General features: G+C 52.6%; 5 protein-coding genes across 5 annotated transcripts; 3 read left to right on the top strand and 2 right to left on the bottom strand.

The window, feature by feature from the left end:
* Positions 1-78: 78 nt before the first annotated feature.
* STEHIDRAFT_114040 (uncharacterized protein) lies at positions 79-1,850 on the top strand (the record flags this gene model as incomplete). Its single annotated transcript, XM_007308089.1, has 6 exons — positions 79-284; positions 341-408; positions 488-782; positions 843-855; positions 919-1,121; positions 1,175-1,850. The coding sequence occupies 6 exons, from the start codon at positions 79-81 to the stop codon at positions 1,848-1,850; spliced, it is 1,461 nt and encodes a 486-aa protein (XP_007308151.1).
* Positions 1,851-3,263: 1,413 nt separating this feature from the next.
* STEHIDRAFT_64404 (uncharacterized protein) lies at positions 3,264-3,755 on the bottom strand (the record flags this gene model as incomplete). The annotated part of the gene is made up of 4 exons (XM_007307779.1): positions 3,264-3,314; positions 3,400-3,462; positions 3,536-3,607; positions 3,687-3,755. 4 exons carry the CDS (start codon positions 3,753-3,755, stop codon positions 3,264-3,266), a joined length of 255 nt encoding a protein of 84 aa, XP_007307841.1.
* Positions 3,756-4,518: 763 nt separating this feature from the next.
* Positions 4,519-4,860, top strand: STEHIDRAFT_114039 (uncharacterized protein; the record flags this gene model as incomplete). Its single annotated transcript, XM_007308088.1, has 1 exon — positions 4,519-4,860. The coding sequence occupies one exon, from the start codon at positions 4,519-4,521 to the stop codon at positions 4,858-4,860; it is 342 nt and encodes a 113-aa protein (XP_007308150.1).
* Positions 4,861-6,355: 1,495 nt separating this feature from the next.
* Positions 6,356-9,700, top strand: STEHIDRAFT_64433 (ATP-NAD kinase; the record flags this gene model as incomplete). Its single annotated transcript, XM_007307782.1, has 9 exons — positions 6,356-6,540; positions 6,721-7,133; positions 7,199-7,337; positions 7,405-7,633; positions 7,849-8,332; positions 8,393-8,469; positions 8,524-8,713; positions 8,895-9,080; positions 9,177-9,700. 9 exons carry the CDS (start codon positions 6,356-6,358, stop codon positions 9,698-9,700), a joined length of 2,427 nt encoding a protein of 808 aa, XP_007307844.1.
* A 2,737-nt stretch (positions 9,701-12,437) lies between these two features.
* On the bottom strand, positions 12,438-14,235 carry STEHIDRAFT_133766 (uncharacterized protein; the record flags this gene model as incomplete). The annotated part of the gene is made up of 4 exons (XM_007308087.1): positions 12,438-12,979; positions 13,037-13,088; positions 13,145-13,720; positions 14,140-14,235. The coding sequence occupies 4 exons, from the start codon at positions 14,233-14,235 to the stop codon at positions 12,438-12,440; spliced, it is 1,266 nt and encodes a 421-aa protein (XP_007308149.1).
* Positions 14,236-14,540: the final 305 nt, after the last annotated feature.

The raw sequence follows: 14,540 nt of genomic DNA, 5'->3' as shown, positions 1-14,540 counted from the left end.
ACACTAAAGGCAAAGCCCTTTCCATTCCCGATACACTACATCCGCACAGAGCTCAGCTAACCCTTACAAGCGAACTACATGGAAAAGTTTGGTTTCCACCTGTTCGAGCTATTTCGGACGTCGCAAGACACTCTTAAGGAGGCCGAATGCGCCATGAAATTCACAATATTAATCCAGATGGAGTCGTTGTCTACCCCGCCAACTCAGCAGCAGAGAACCCCACGCCCTTTTATAGGCTATGTAGCCACCACCGTAGATGCTCTCCGCCTGGTGATAGCGGCCAGGTCTGCTCATTCTCGTAGCCTATCAAGCTTTAGCCTCTGACTGAAGTGTCTTGAAGGGCTGGGTATCTTCCCAGGATTACTCGACGACTAAATGATGCAGAGCGACGGTCGATGATTCATAGTGGTGCGTCACTAATAGCCCCCGTATATGCTAATGTTGTTTTAACTCTGCCCTTAAATCTGATGCCGATACATGGTTGTAGGTTCCGTGTTCGTATTTTGCACGGAAGAGTGCGGGATACATCGGTGGACTGAAGGATTAGCATGGACTCCCAGTCGGATAGGTAGGCACCGTTCGGTCACTGGGTGTTTGCTATTCGCGTCCATACTGACGCTTCGAATCCAAGACGGCAATTTCCTGTCATATCGCGAGGTTACATCCCCGATAGAAAGGAACAGTTACCGAGCATCCATGGCCAGTGGCAGTCTGACTTCCACTACAGAAGTTTCATCTTCCCCTCATGTCAGGAACGAGGTGGGACAGATCAAGCCTGGAGGGTGAGAGTCTCCTTTTCTTTGCGGAGCAATAACCCCGTCTGACATGTTCACGTACGATAGTCTGATAAAGAGGGTGCGCGCTGGTTCTCTCGCTCTTCATATGAACTCATTTTCATCCGATGAACATATCGGCCAGACCATCACCATCAAGGTCGACAACGCAGACAGCCATGTCATCTCATATTTCAGGGAGGAGGACATCCAGAGCGGACACCTCCAGAGGCCCTGCTATTCCAGGCGCGATATCGCATCCGTAATCATTCCGCTCAGTACGGTCCACCAAACGAAGTTTAGGCATCCTCCCCGTATCAGTATGGGCCCAAACAATATGGCGACTATGTGAGTGGCGCCATCCTGCGCATTCTATCTCTCGCTGACCCCTTCATGCCCAGCCACGACGATGAAGAAACAGTCATGGAGAACAGGAACGATCCCTCGCGGTCATCATCTTCCCCGCAAACAGGGTCCTCAAACCGAGATCGTCCCCACGCCGTCGACGCCTCTCACGCTCTGACTCTTCAGCGCTCTCCACCGACCTACAACCGAAACCCATCGGGCCTCGCAGCTGCCCGGGACGACCGTTCCGACTGGCCGTCTCATCAGCCCACGTCGAACTCATCTTCGCATCGTCGTCGGTCTTCGACTCTATCTCATTACGCCTCAGCCCAGCAAAACCCCGACTACGCCATTGAGAGGCCGTCACGTCACACACCCTCCCTCCTAGCGCAGCAGTCCACCCATGCAGACGATCTCCAACCCGGCTTCGTCTACCTCGAAGCTCAGCACGACCAAGGCCACCAACAATCCTCGTATCAACCCATCCGCATAGGCACCGACTCGGGCTCCTCCTCCCGCTATACGTCAGTGGGCTACGATGCGCCTCACTCTCGCGACGACTACAGAGCTCCAGGTGTAGACGCCTACCGTACCACTCAGTCGCAGGCGGTGTGGGCTCCCCCGCCGCAACGACACGGCACGAGCACGAGTTCATACTCCGCTTACAACGAGGCGCTTCAAGGGACGGGCCAGTACTACCAGAGCGCTGATGAATGGTCGGGGCGTCAGTAATGAGGCTTGGAGGATGAGACTTCTATGATTGAAGATTAGACGGTTCTTTTGGATGCACATGTGGGTGTCGGCCCGCCGTTTGCGGTCTGATTTCTTTCCTTCTTTTTCTTTCTTTCTTTGGCCACTATGCTTTTCCTTTTAGTCCGTCGGGCCGGGTGTTCAGATTTTCTGGGACTCTGGACGTGTGTATTATAGCTGCCTCCTTGATCGTCATATTGGTGTATTTTATCCCTTGGTCATTTTATCCGGTGTGTCGTCTTGAGAGCTACACGACGATCTCTTCAGCAGAGACGATCGAACTACGGAGCACTTGTCCCAGCTGAGGTATGGACGACAGGCATCCACTAGAACACACGTCGAGGTCACCGTGCACATGGCGATCAAGAACCTCAACATGAGATCGATCACCTTGAAAGCTTGTCGCCGCCGGAAGGAAAACAACGAACTTTAACGTGAACGACGAGCCAGAGATTCGGATCATGCTCGGGACGCTTCTGAACCACTCAGATGGTATGAATTCCGATTCGTTCGACAGCGAGAAGTCGACAAGCCCGAGCTCGACACTTGCCTTGCCGCCGGGTCGTGCTAACTAACAGCATATTAGTAGGATGGTAACCGAGATCGCCCTGAGCGCCGCGAAGATGCCAGTACAGAGGCTAGAGCCTGAGATCTGATCGTCGTCTTAGCAGTAATTGTATGTCCAAGTTCCGGACCTGGACAGCGGTGGGTGACGGCTGGCATGGGCTAAGACCTGCTAAGACAGGATATCGAGGTCTTGCCACTGCTGCTGATTATCGACCAGCACAGAAGAGTTACAGGGAATCTAGTAGGTGATCGGTTGGTCCAGCGTATTTGGGACTTGCCTCGAATACAAAGCCTGAGGGCATATACGTAGCGACAATCATGGAGCGAACCAAGAGCTCTGGAAGAGGCTCGAACGGTTTAAATCACTACATATACGCCCTGGTGGCCGTGTACAACTGGCTCTCTTCACCGAGATCGTTTGAGGCGACATTCCAGCCGCTCTCGGATGTGCCATCGATGATGTGGGGGCAGTGAAAGATTCCGGCCGGAACCAAACAACACCCTTGCCCGTTTTAGCTTCCGAGAACTAGGCAATAGCCCGATTTAGTGCGGACCGTACTCTAAAGGCTGAAGTTTATATAATCGCACTAATCGCAGAACCAGTCAATCACACGATACAGACGAGGTATCGCTGAGATGCCTTTGAAAAAATCAAGCCGTGAATTACAATATACATTCGAACAAGCAGCTATTCCTCCTGACAATACATGCTAATACAGTTTCCCTCATTCATATGGCGGTGTATGTTACAACGGGACGTGATGGGAGTCGTGAATGGTATGCAACGAGCAAGTAAGACATGCGATGATGGCTAGACTAAGGGCGCATCTATTTCTCGCCCATGCCGAGAGCGTTCTTGGTCTTGTCAAGCATGGATTGCTGTAGAAAAAGGGGGTGAGCATTCGAGGTAACAAAATATAGGATGAGGTTCGAGATGGAGTGTGTCGATGAAGCAAAGACTCACGTCGTTCTCGTTAGAGTTGCCGGAGAAGGTGTCGCCAGCCTTCTGCGAGGTCGACTTCTCACCCTGTAAGAGAGCAAAAATAAAATGAACACGATCAGTCGGAATAATATACCCGTCAAAAACAAATGGCACAAACCTGGGGCTGGGCGCTCGAGGCAAGGGAGTCACCAGTGCCCTTCACGGAGTCACCGAACTGCTCGGTGGTGGACTAGACAGAATCAAAAGCAAATGTCAGCGGAAATCTTGTGGCGAACGATGACAAGATGGGTGAATGTCAATTGACTGACCTTCTGGGAGTCGGGCTTGAGGGCGGACCCAGCCTTGTCGGTGAAAGATTGCCTGCCGGTGTCGGACATGTTGATTGATAAAAGTTGGTTGGGTGGGTGGGTAAGAAGTGTGGTTGTGTGGTTGTTTGGAGGAGAGAGTTAATGGAGAATTCCAGTGTTCTCGACCTTGCTCTTTATACGAGGAACACAGCGCATAAATAATAATTGGCCGACGCGCCCGAACGCGTCAGTTAGGAGCAACGTCATAGGGCGCGATGACGGTGGTGACGCGGGGTAGTTCAACCTCCACATGTTCGTCGGGGCTGAGCTCCCGACTGTGGGGCGCGTGAGCGTGGCGCGGGGTAGATTGGGGGTCAGCAGTGCAGGTTGAATGTGGCCCATTCAGATGCGCGCAACGCCGTAAACAGGATAAGCAGCTGAGTATCCCGTTGTTCCTCTTCTGTGAGAATTGAACTGCTATAAGCATAACGGAGTGGCATACGCTCGCCTCAATGAACGCAATCGTGGGAAGATTACAGGCGTGAAAGGGCGACTGACGCGGGTACGATTGCGCTCCAACTAGGACTAGCCATCGACTGCCAAGACTCCAGAGCCAGAATGACCTGCAAGAGCATACTCCATTGCGTCATGTATCATCCGTGTCGCCCAGTTGTTATCCTCGAAAGATTTTGGGTATAATATTGGAGTCAAGCAGCGCCCAAGTATAGCGACTGGGAGAGACGGGTGCGTGGAGAGGATCGAATCGAATTTGTGTCAGATAAAAACCAACTATGCATTGGAACAGGGACGGTCTATACGTCTGCACATCGGGAAAGCTATTGTGGCAAACAAAATGACCCTGAAAGGACCTGCAACAACGCAAGCCACGCTCGAAAGCGTACCTGTGTTTGCGCAGATGAAAGTGATAATGCGTAGCGCTGGTAATCTCGGAAATGTGGCACCCATGATTATCGTGCCCGGGTCAAATGATCCTCATCCTGATATCCCAGCATCTGAGGCGTTGAATGTAGGAGCTGACCGCATATATGTCATGTTTGAATCTGGCAACGTCACGAATGAGGCCCGAAAGGGAAGACGCGACCAGCAAGGACTGAAAGGGAGATCACTGCCAGCCGGCGCAAAGGCTCGCTCTGTGAATCCTGGCATGATTCTGGCTGGGGTGACCGGAAAATAATGTGGTCGTCAGCCAGTACATTTATGAAGAGGCCAAGAGGCCGACGAGGGACTGGGTCGAGGAGGGTCTGATGTAGATTTGCGAGTATGGTTTCATAAGCAATCAGCGGAGCTGCGGTGCAAGAAAGAAAGTGTGCGCCGGTATGTCGATAGAAAGAAAGAAAAATGGTACCCACATATTTGCGCAATGTTGGGCCGTCCGCGCCCGACTTGACCGTGTAGATCTGTAAGTACAGTTTACTAGATAACCGACCAGAGCTAGGCTCTCGAGGCAATGGAATCTGCATATGCCGACGAAGAGAACATAAATGTCAGTGAACAGCGGTTCGCGAATCGTTAAAAAAATTACAATGACGAACCGAACACCAGGGGGGCATGCAGACGGTATGGCGCTATGGCATTGTGCAGCGTTAATGCGTTTATCCACTAAAAAAAAACCCTGGAAAGCATAATTTGCGAAGCGCGAGATGGGCAAAAGGGATTTATACGGTCCCTAGGAGGCGTAGCCCTGAGTCTGAACCACATAACTGGGAGCATGCCGTGTCACAGTTCGCGGGGATAGTTCGTGGAACAAGATTTCCTAACGCAAAGATAGGCAAAGAAAATACCTATAGGTTCCCAAGATGTTGATCCACTTGATCGTGATGTGAAGTTCGATGCCCTCAGGCAGACATCAACGAATCGCGCGAGAACAGACAGAGACAGACAGTATTTTCGAGTGCAGGAACCTGTTCGGCAGTCGCCGGACGCCACCAGAAGGGTGTCCTCGTGTGGCCCAGGCTCAGGTTGGACGTTGAACGTTGAACCGCGAATAAGAGCAATGGTCGTAGAGAGACGTATCTATCATAATCGACGAGCTACCGTTGCTTGAAGACGGGAGGAATGACTTCGATATACCATGGAGATGGATCCATAGAAAATACGCAGAGTTACTGTACTCGACCAATGGTGCACACTCTTCTGAGATGAAGGATAGGTACCCATTGGGCCGAAGGGTTTAGATTGGCCGGATGGCGAGAGCGCGTGAGAGGCCGGCGACTATCAGTAGCCAGAAGTTGGTAGCCTGTTGGCATGAACGAAAGCCGGTGGTATTAATAAGGTCGAGACGAACGTATTCGCAGTGAGAAAAATGCCGAAGGTGCAAGAGCTGGTTCAGTAAGATTAAGGAACAGAGTGATGGCGGTCGAGGACACGTTGGTGATTGGACATCGGAAAGCCAATGAGATATGATTCTGAAGGCGATGGCCGTTAACGATCCGGACGTTGATGAGTTTCGTTCGCGGCGACGTGAGCTGGCATGGCGACTGTTCTCCATCTTCTCTCCATCACCGTCGCCTGTCGTTCCTAGAATCAGATTGAACATAGAGCCATACAAATAGAGCAACACCTGCAACAGCGACCAGCACTTACAATACCCACCAGTACCCACCATGTCCGGCCCAACCACAATCGACTCGCCCGCGACGCCCATGTTCTCGACCCCGCCAACGAGTCCGATGGTCCACCCGGAGACCATCCAGCCCTCGCTCTCGCGACGGAACAGCACCAGGCCTTCCAACCTCAGCATCCACCACGCCACCCAGAGCTGGAACCCCGACATCGTCCTCGATGACCAGGACTCTCCCTCGCCTGCACACATGAACATAAACGGAAACGGTGCAGGCCACCAGCAGACGGCGAGGTCGACGACGCCAAAGGCAATATATCAGAGCTTGAAGCCAGGCGCGACATCTGCCGCTTCATCGTCTTCGTCCCTCCTCAACGGAAACAGATCCGCCCCGCCCACAGTCGTCTCGATGAACTCACATTCTCAACCACCCATCCCCATCCCCCAGAACTCACAACCGTCCGACTCAGACAGCTCTCGGACCCAGCAGCTGCGTACGCCGCACGTCGATTCTGCAGTGGTACATTCGCCTTGCTTTGTGCACTCCCACCTCGACAAGGGAGCATCTTTCTCGGACTGGCTTAAGCAGGGCAATGGCCCCTCACCACCCGATGTCGGTGTCGCGCCTTCACTCCAATCTCAATCTCCCTCAGGAGGTAGCTCTTCCGGCTCTTCTGGCGGCCAGCCTCAGCCAAATCGACACCGTCGTTATCGCAAGCTCGATAACGGCAAGATCCTCCCCCTGCCTTACAATGAACAACCAATGTCCGACTATGCTGTCGACAATGAGATTGACTTTGAGGAGGAGTATGAGGAGGATGGCGGTAGTCTCACTAGACAACTTGCAGAGACCGCCGTTGGCGTTCGCGAAATGAGCAAACAGCTTGGTATGTCTTTCTTCACTGATTTCTAATCTAGCTACTTATTTACGCCCACAATCGCTCGTACAAAGGTCGAGCACGCATCAAGTCGCACATTCAAAACGTTCTCATCGTCACAAAGGCCCGCGACAACAGGCTCATCCAGCTCACGCGCGAGCTCGCCCTCTACCTCATGACTAAACCCCGCTACGGAGGCCGTGGGCTTGTCGTGTGCGTAACTTCGCACTCCTGCTTGCTGCTTCATTCAGGCCTGACCTGACGATGGCTGCCTGTTCAGTTACGTCGACCACCAGCTTCGTACTTCGCGAAGGTTCGACGCCGCAGGGATCGAGCGCGACCATCCCGAGCTCTTCTTCCCTCATCCGAGGAGGAGGTCTTCCAGCAGCACCTCGCTCGCGTCCAATTCGACGGACGAGAGTACAGCGTCGAACGAGAATGGACAGCTTAGGTATTGGACCGCAGACATGTGTAGTCGAAGCCCACATCTCTTCGATTTCGTGGTCACCGTGAGTGCCCATCCACATCGTACCGTTCATCTCCTTTCGGCATCCGAGTAATACGAGAGTGGGTCGGGGTCGGGCTCTGACTGCGCTAGGCGCTAAACCCGATCGTGTCCATTCTGGCCTCGAGCTACACTTCAACTTGGGTGGCGAATAATGGGCCACGTTCTGAATTTTCTTACTCATCATTTCTTGTATTTTTATTTTGTGGCGTATCACAGCTCGGTGGCGACGGAACCGTTCTCTTCACATCATGGCTCTTCCAACGCATCGTCCCTCCAGTCCTCCCCTTCGCCCTCGGCTCCCTCGGTTTCCTCACCAACTTTGACTTCGCGGACCATCAAGCCGTCATGGACAGCGCGCTCGAGTCCGGGATCCGCGTCAACCTCCGGATGCGATTCACATGCACCGTCTATCGCGCCGTCCCGGCCGAAGAGCTCCTCCGCGCCGGGAAGGGAAAGCGCAAGGCGGTGAAGAAGGCGAATACGGGGGAGATCATGATGAGGAATATCGAGAAGGGGGGATGGGAGGCGTTGGAGAGTGGGTGGTATGGACATGATAAGGAGAAGCCGGAGGGAGGGAAGGCGCAGAAGGATAAGGAGATTATGTGTTTTACGACGAGGCCGGTGGAGAGTTTTGAGGTGATTAATGACTTGGTGGTGGATAGGGGCCCCAGTCCGTATGTCAGTATGCTGGAGCTGTTTGGTGAATACTCAAATTTTTTCTCTGAATTTTACCTCAATACTGATGGCATTACATCTATAGGCGATGAGCATCACATGACGACCGTACAAGGAGACGGACTCACAATATCGACACCCACCGGATCCACCGCATACTCTGTGAGTGACCCCTCTTCTCTCGCCCTCTATTCTTACTGACAATATGATGTCCAGGCTTCGGCCGGCGGATCGCTCGTCCATCCAGAGATCCCAGCGATCCTCATCACGCCTATCTGTCCGCACACATTGTCGTTCAGACCTATGCTCCTGCCTGACAGCATGGAGGTCCGTATTTGCGTGCCTTTTAATTCGAGGAGCACGGCTTGGGCATCGTTTGATGGACGGGGACGTGTGGAGTTGAAACGTACGTTGTCGATCCATCCATCCATCCACCCATCCATCGAACTCATCCGTTCTTCGCGGCCCGTCCATCTTTCGACCCATCCCGGCCATCCATCCATCTTTCGTCTCCGTTGATACAATGCTGACCGACCGATCTTGATCCCCTTCTTCTGTCCATCCATCCATCAATCAAATCAAAACAGAGGGTGACCACATCAAAGTGACCGCCTCGAAATATCCCTTCCCCACCGTCTGCGCCGACAAGCAATCTACGGACTGGTTCCACTCCATCTCCCGCACTCTCAAATGGAACGAACGGGAGCGGCAGAAGTCGTTCGTCGTCGTCGAGGAGGGACCGGCGAAGCGGAGGAAGGAGCCACAGTCGCAGGGTCATACTGCTAGGCCTCAGGTGCCGTCGTCGATCCCGATGCATCCGGTCGTGCAGAATGGGTTTGCGGATGCACATGGGCAGTCGCAAGCGCAAGGGCAGGCTGTTGCCGATGATGATGATCCGGATACGAACGATGAGCTGGGAGGGGACGATGAGGAGGATGATGAGGATGACGACGATGAGGAAGAGGAGGAGGAGAAGTTCGATATAGACGATCTTTCCCCCGAAAGCGCGGTGATCGACCTCCAGAAACCGTCCGCCACTGCGACTCAGACAGCGAAGGAGAAGGCGGTGGAGCAGTTCCAGGGGGACGATGCGGGAAGGGATGACGCAGAGAAAGGAGAGGCGGAGAGAGCAGCTGAGGCCTTGATGGGCGTGTCGAAAGAGAAGTCGAGGTTAGCAGCGAGGAGCAAGAGCGGGCTGCGGTCGGGGGTCGATAGTCCTGATAGGTCGGTTTCAGTTACTACCACCCTTATTCCTCCACCACCTACAGGGCACAGTCCTCATCGTCATCTTCTGCTGTGGGTGCATGTTTCGCTGGAACTGACCCTGCTTGTATTTATTGCATATTTGGCTCTGGCGTTGTCTTCCTTTCGCCTGGAATACCACCGATATTAGATTCGCTGGCCCCCATCCTCATCCGCCGAAGATCTCGCCGCGACACATTCAGTTCGTCTCGCCAGGTAATCTTTCTTCGAGCAGCAGTACTACGTCTCTCGCCTACGGTAATAACAACGCCGCGTCTCTGCCGCACGGACACTCGCACCTCTCGAGGGACGACATGAAGACGCCGACGGTCGGAGACCACTCTCACGCAAACCATGCCGGTGGCCATGCCCAGAACCAGAGCCAGAACCAGAGTCACCAGGGCCAGAGGAGGCAAAGGTCGAGGCAGAGAAGGGTCGAGGAAGAGGAAGAAGAAGAGGCGGAGGCGTTGACGATGCATCCGAGGGCGTTTGCGGTTTGGGGTCACGACGAGAGTGATAGTTCGGCGGCGAGCGATTCCGATCCGTGATTTTGCTTCGGTGCGGGCGCAAGGAACTTCAGGCCTTCCTGAGGCAAAGTCACTTGGGAGTGAGTGTAGGGCTAACATACGGGGTGGTGGTTTAGACGCCGGCCTGGTTTCCAAAGGTTTCATTCTTCGGGCGCAAGTGTGTACGAGTATGGATGGCATGTGGGGGCGTAATTATGCATTACGGGCGGTTGGTTGGTCGGTCGGTTCCCTCTTTCTGCATTCTACGGCTGGTGGGTGTTTAGACTCGCGGTATTACTTCTCCGTTTTTAGATCGTTATATGTGTGTATATATTTGGCTTTCGGTTGGGACGACTCCATACACAGACTATTCAGGACGCACTGCTGCATACTTAACTTGGCCTGTATATTGCGGGGGCCAGCGTATAGATGATCGCTTTCGTTTCTGACGATTCCAATGACTCGGAGAGAGGACCGTGCTCCGAAAGAGGGCCGTAGGAGTGACACGGGCGGAGAGTATGCCCTTGTTTGGTGTTGTAGGCCTGTGAATATGCGAGTTCTCGGGACGCGTCGGGTACATATGTACCTTGGCCTCGAGGTATGGGTGCTACTAGAGACGTTATGGAAAATTAAGAACATGATTTACACGCCCAGTGTTGCGAACATGTGCCGCATCGATGCAGTCCATACAATGTACCTCCTTGAGCATATGATGCTCTCCATCCCACCACGAAATTTTGGGATTCCAGGGGTTCCGGGCTCCGTCTGGTTCCGTAGAGGCTGTGGGCGCTTCCCTTTTGAGGTCTTCGTACATCCGTGTGTAGCACGAAAAGTCTCGGGCTTGAAACTTATACTTACACGCCGACCCAGCGACACAGCTATGGAAGAAGAAGAAAGCACCGGCTCGAATTCTAGATCTGAGGCAATCTGAGATGCAGGGCGCATTTTATTTAAGCAAATGAGACGAAAAGATGAAAGATGTTCGAAGAGTCGATTGACGCTGGAAGATTTCGATGTTCGACATCTTACTGTTTTTCAGTGTCAGATCTTCGAGGTTTGCCATCTCGCAGGGCGCTTCCTGAGGCCTGAGAGAAGTCTGAGAAGTCGTTGGTCGGACTGCGACGATCATGTAACAAGCGTCGTCGAAGCTTAACAGCCCTTCTTTGCGGCCAATAGAGGCCAACAATGCATGCGAAGCCCAGTCAATTGAGTGGGCTTCGACCACCGGCGCTTCGTGTCGGAAAATGTAGGTCTGTGATTGATCATAGGGTAGGTTCTCGTGCATTACTGCTGTTCTATAAGGGAACGTCTGTGTTAGAATTCGAGCCCTTGAGATTTGTTCGTGTTGTGGGAGTAACTGGGGATTGTTCTGCGATCGTGTGACTTGACACGACCGCATCCGCGTCACTGTACGCCTCCGTATCAGTCTGTGGCACAGAATCTCACCACGGCTCCAGCCGTTAAGTTTAGACCAGTTAGGACGCTTATATTGGGACTCGGCGAACGGATGCTTACCCACCCTAGCTTAGTATGCTCTAACCAGAGCATAGTCGGAGTTGTCCTCATTCGCAGTTGAGATGAGCCAGGAACTTGAGCAAGGTTCAACTCCGGCCCCGAGAATGTAAGATGAAAACCACAGGTCGTTCATTGAGCGAACTTCTTTTGGAAGAATCAGCGTACAGAACTTGCTCGGATAGGAAGATCGATTGAATCACTTGCTCATTCGCTGTGGAGCATCTGAGAGCGGGATGATATCGAGGTTCGAATGTGTGTAGAAGTTGTATGCGAGGGGTGCCATGAGGCTCGTGCATGGACTTGTCAAGATGAACTTCTACACAGAAGTCAGCAAGAAGTGGTTGGTGTGGAGTGAGGAAGCAGACGAACTTTGTGAATCGTCGCCACAGAGCTTTCCCAAACTCAGCGAGGGAATGTCTACGCTAAGGAGAAGAGGGCATCTACCACGTGGAAGGCAGAAAAACAGGCTAGCTCGAGGATTACACAAGGAACAGAGTGATGATGCACGATAGCCGTCACGGTGACAACTCATAAGTCCCCGGTTGAGAGTCTGGCCCAAGGGAACAGAGTCTATCTGTATCTGTTGAGCGCGATACTCCTTCAGAGCAGTAGAGGGATCAAGCCATGCTTGACATAGGGAACAGATGACTGCAAAAGAGAAGCCGTGCCTTCAATATCGTACACTAGGTTCATGGAACTATATTGTGAAGGCTATAGCCTATACAACAAAGTGCGGTCGCGTGCAAGATTCGGTATAAACTTGAAAGCCGCTAGGGGAGTCAAATCTAGAGATGTAAGTCGAACTCAATGATCAAAGCACGCCTTCGGCACGAAAAAAACACACCGTAGTTCAATGAGCTCAACAGATCAGAAGAAGAGGGTATTTCGGAGAACGAATCTCTCTAACTCCCGGTAGTCCTTCCTATCCTTTGCAACTGCCCATAGCCACATATCCAAGTCCGGGAGTGTGATGTCCTTGACCCATTCCAAGCGCAGTTGCTGAAGCTCCGATGTATCCATCGACCGAGAGTATTCCACGATGAGCTCGCACGCATCGATGGCAGCAGCACGCAGGATGTAAGATTGTTCTGTCGTCAAGATAGGACCTTCTTTCGGTAATGGTTTTTCATTCATTTTTGTAGCATCTTCGGGAGGATCCGATGGAGCGGTCGCTAGTAGAGACATCAAGCACTCTTCGGACCCTGCACCCGGAAAAAGCGAGATGAGGGATTGTGTGGCTTGAGTGAGGTCGAGAACGCCCAAATGGACTAGAATGCTTGGAAGAACATTGTCCGTGAAGACTGGGAGATGGGAAGTTTCGGGAATGGGGACCGAAGAAGGGGACGAAGAGCCAAAGCGTATGGAGACGCCATGGATCAAGAACAAGGCTTTTTTGAAACAGTACACGGCTAGAAGTAAACGATGAGAACCCCAGCAGGTACGATCCTGAAGGGCGGAAGACTTACGCTGTTCATTGACGATTGCCATGTCTCTGAATCCCGGAATTGCGCGGACCAGCTACGATGTTACATCAGAAGCTCGTTAAAATACTCGATTAAAACGAAGGCGCTCACTCGTTCCAATACGACTTCTGCCGCAGCGGTCTTGTCGCCTGACTGTCTTGTAGCCTTCTCACCTTCCTTCAAAGCCTCCAGAACGAAACTTCCGAGGTCGGTGTATCCGCCATTGACGAGCACGTTGCCGGTCTCATTCATGAGAGTTTTCAAAAGTTGCACCAGCTCATGTATCGGACCTCCGACTTCCCCGACCGTCACCCCTGGTATACTCTCATGAGGCCTCTCAACGTGTACGCTGACCCCCATGAGTTCTACTATCTTCGTCTCGCTGATAGACCGCATCCCTTTGGCGCTGAGTAGATCATCGTCTGCCCCTATCGATGACGACAGATACAGTCCGAAGACAAACGCGCGAATGGAATCCCATGCTCCTCGTCCTGTCTGCTGGTGCAAGGGAACGCGGTAACCGGATGCGATATTGAGGAGTGACAGGATCGATAGTAGGTTCAGTTCAGCGAGCGCCGAGGGGAATTTCAGAGGAAAAGCGAGACCATGTGAGGTCTTGGAGATGCGGTGATAGGTTGAACTGAAAGCCTCGGAAAGTAACAGACGCTGGATGCTGGATGGAGCAATCTATGTGATGTGATCAGAATCGAGGCAGGTCAGCGTATGTCCTGGAACTCGTATAGAGTAAGAAGAAGCCGAGGGGGCTGATCGTAATCGCATTTCCAGAATATTCCTACAAAGATATGACGGCTCATATGGCCTGAACCTTGATGCAGAAGGTCTCGCACATCGCAGACAGTCGTGTGTGAGTAGAGAGGTCAGCTTAAGGATAGGGTGCGCTACATCGGCTGTATGTGAGACCAGTGCTGTGACGCGAGTCTCTAGAAATATTTATGCCGCGAGCGCTCGATGACGCCGCTGGCTTCACATGCAATACCCCAGATCCTCTGTACCTCCATCGAGGTACACCCGAGTACAGTGGCGAGCGCTTACGAGGACCGCTATACACGGATCCTAACTCTCTGACAGCCGTGCAGTCGACTCACATGGATATTATGAGATTCTCTCAACAGACGACAGGAATCGCGAATGGACCGCATGTAAGTACCTGAAGCAGGGAGCGGTGGTAGGGGCGACTCCATAGTGTGAGTGATGCCGAGTTGGATCAATGGCAGGGCGTGTATATGGGTATTAGCTTGAGCGAGAAAAGACCAGGAACTGCGTCAGTAATCCAAAAAAGTCTATAAGACACCTCATTATTTCGACCTACCTCAAGAGTTGAGTGGAGATTCTTTGTTTTGATCGGCAAGTGCAAAGAATGAGTCAGCCCGGCGTCGATGCGGCCACCAGCGTCAGTCCAGAGGGCCACAGCAAGCTTTAGACTTAAAGTGTCTGCGCCTACCAATGGTTGAGTTGAAGGACCCTCTGGAGGTATAGAAAAAGCTCG

Source organism: Stereum hirsutum (assembly GCF_000264905.1).
Source record: "Stereum hirsutum FP-91666 SS1 unplaced genomic scaffold STEHIscaffold_14, whole genome shotgun sequence".
Classification (NCBI taxonomy): Eukaryota; Fungi; Basidiomycota; class Agaricomycetes; order Russulales; family Stereaceae; genus Stereum; species Stereum hirsutum.
Note: the sequence above shows the minus strand (reverse complement) of the source record. Positions and strands in the feature narration are given on the sequence as shown.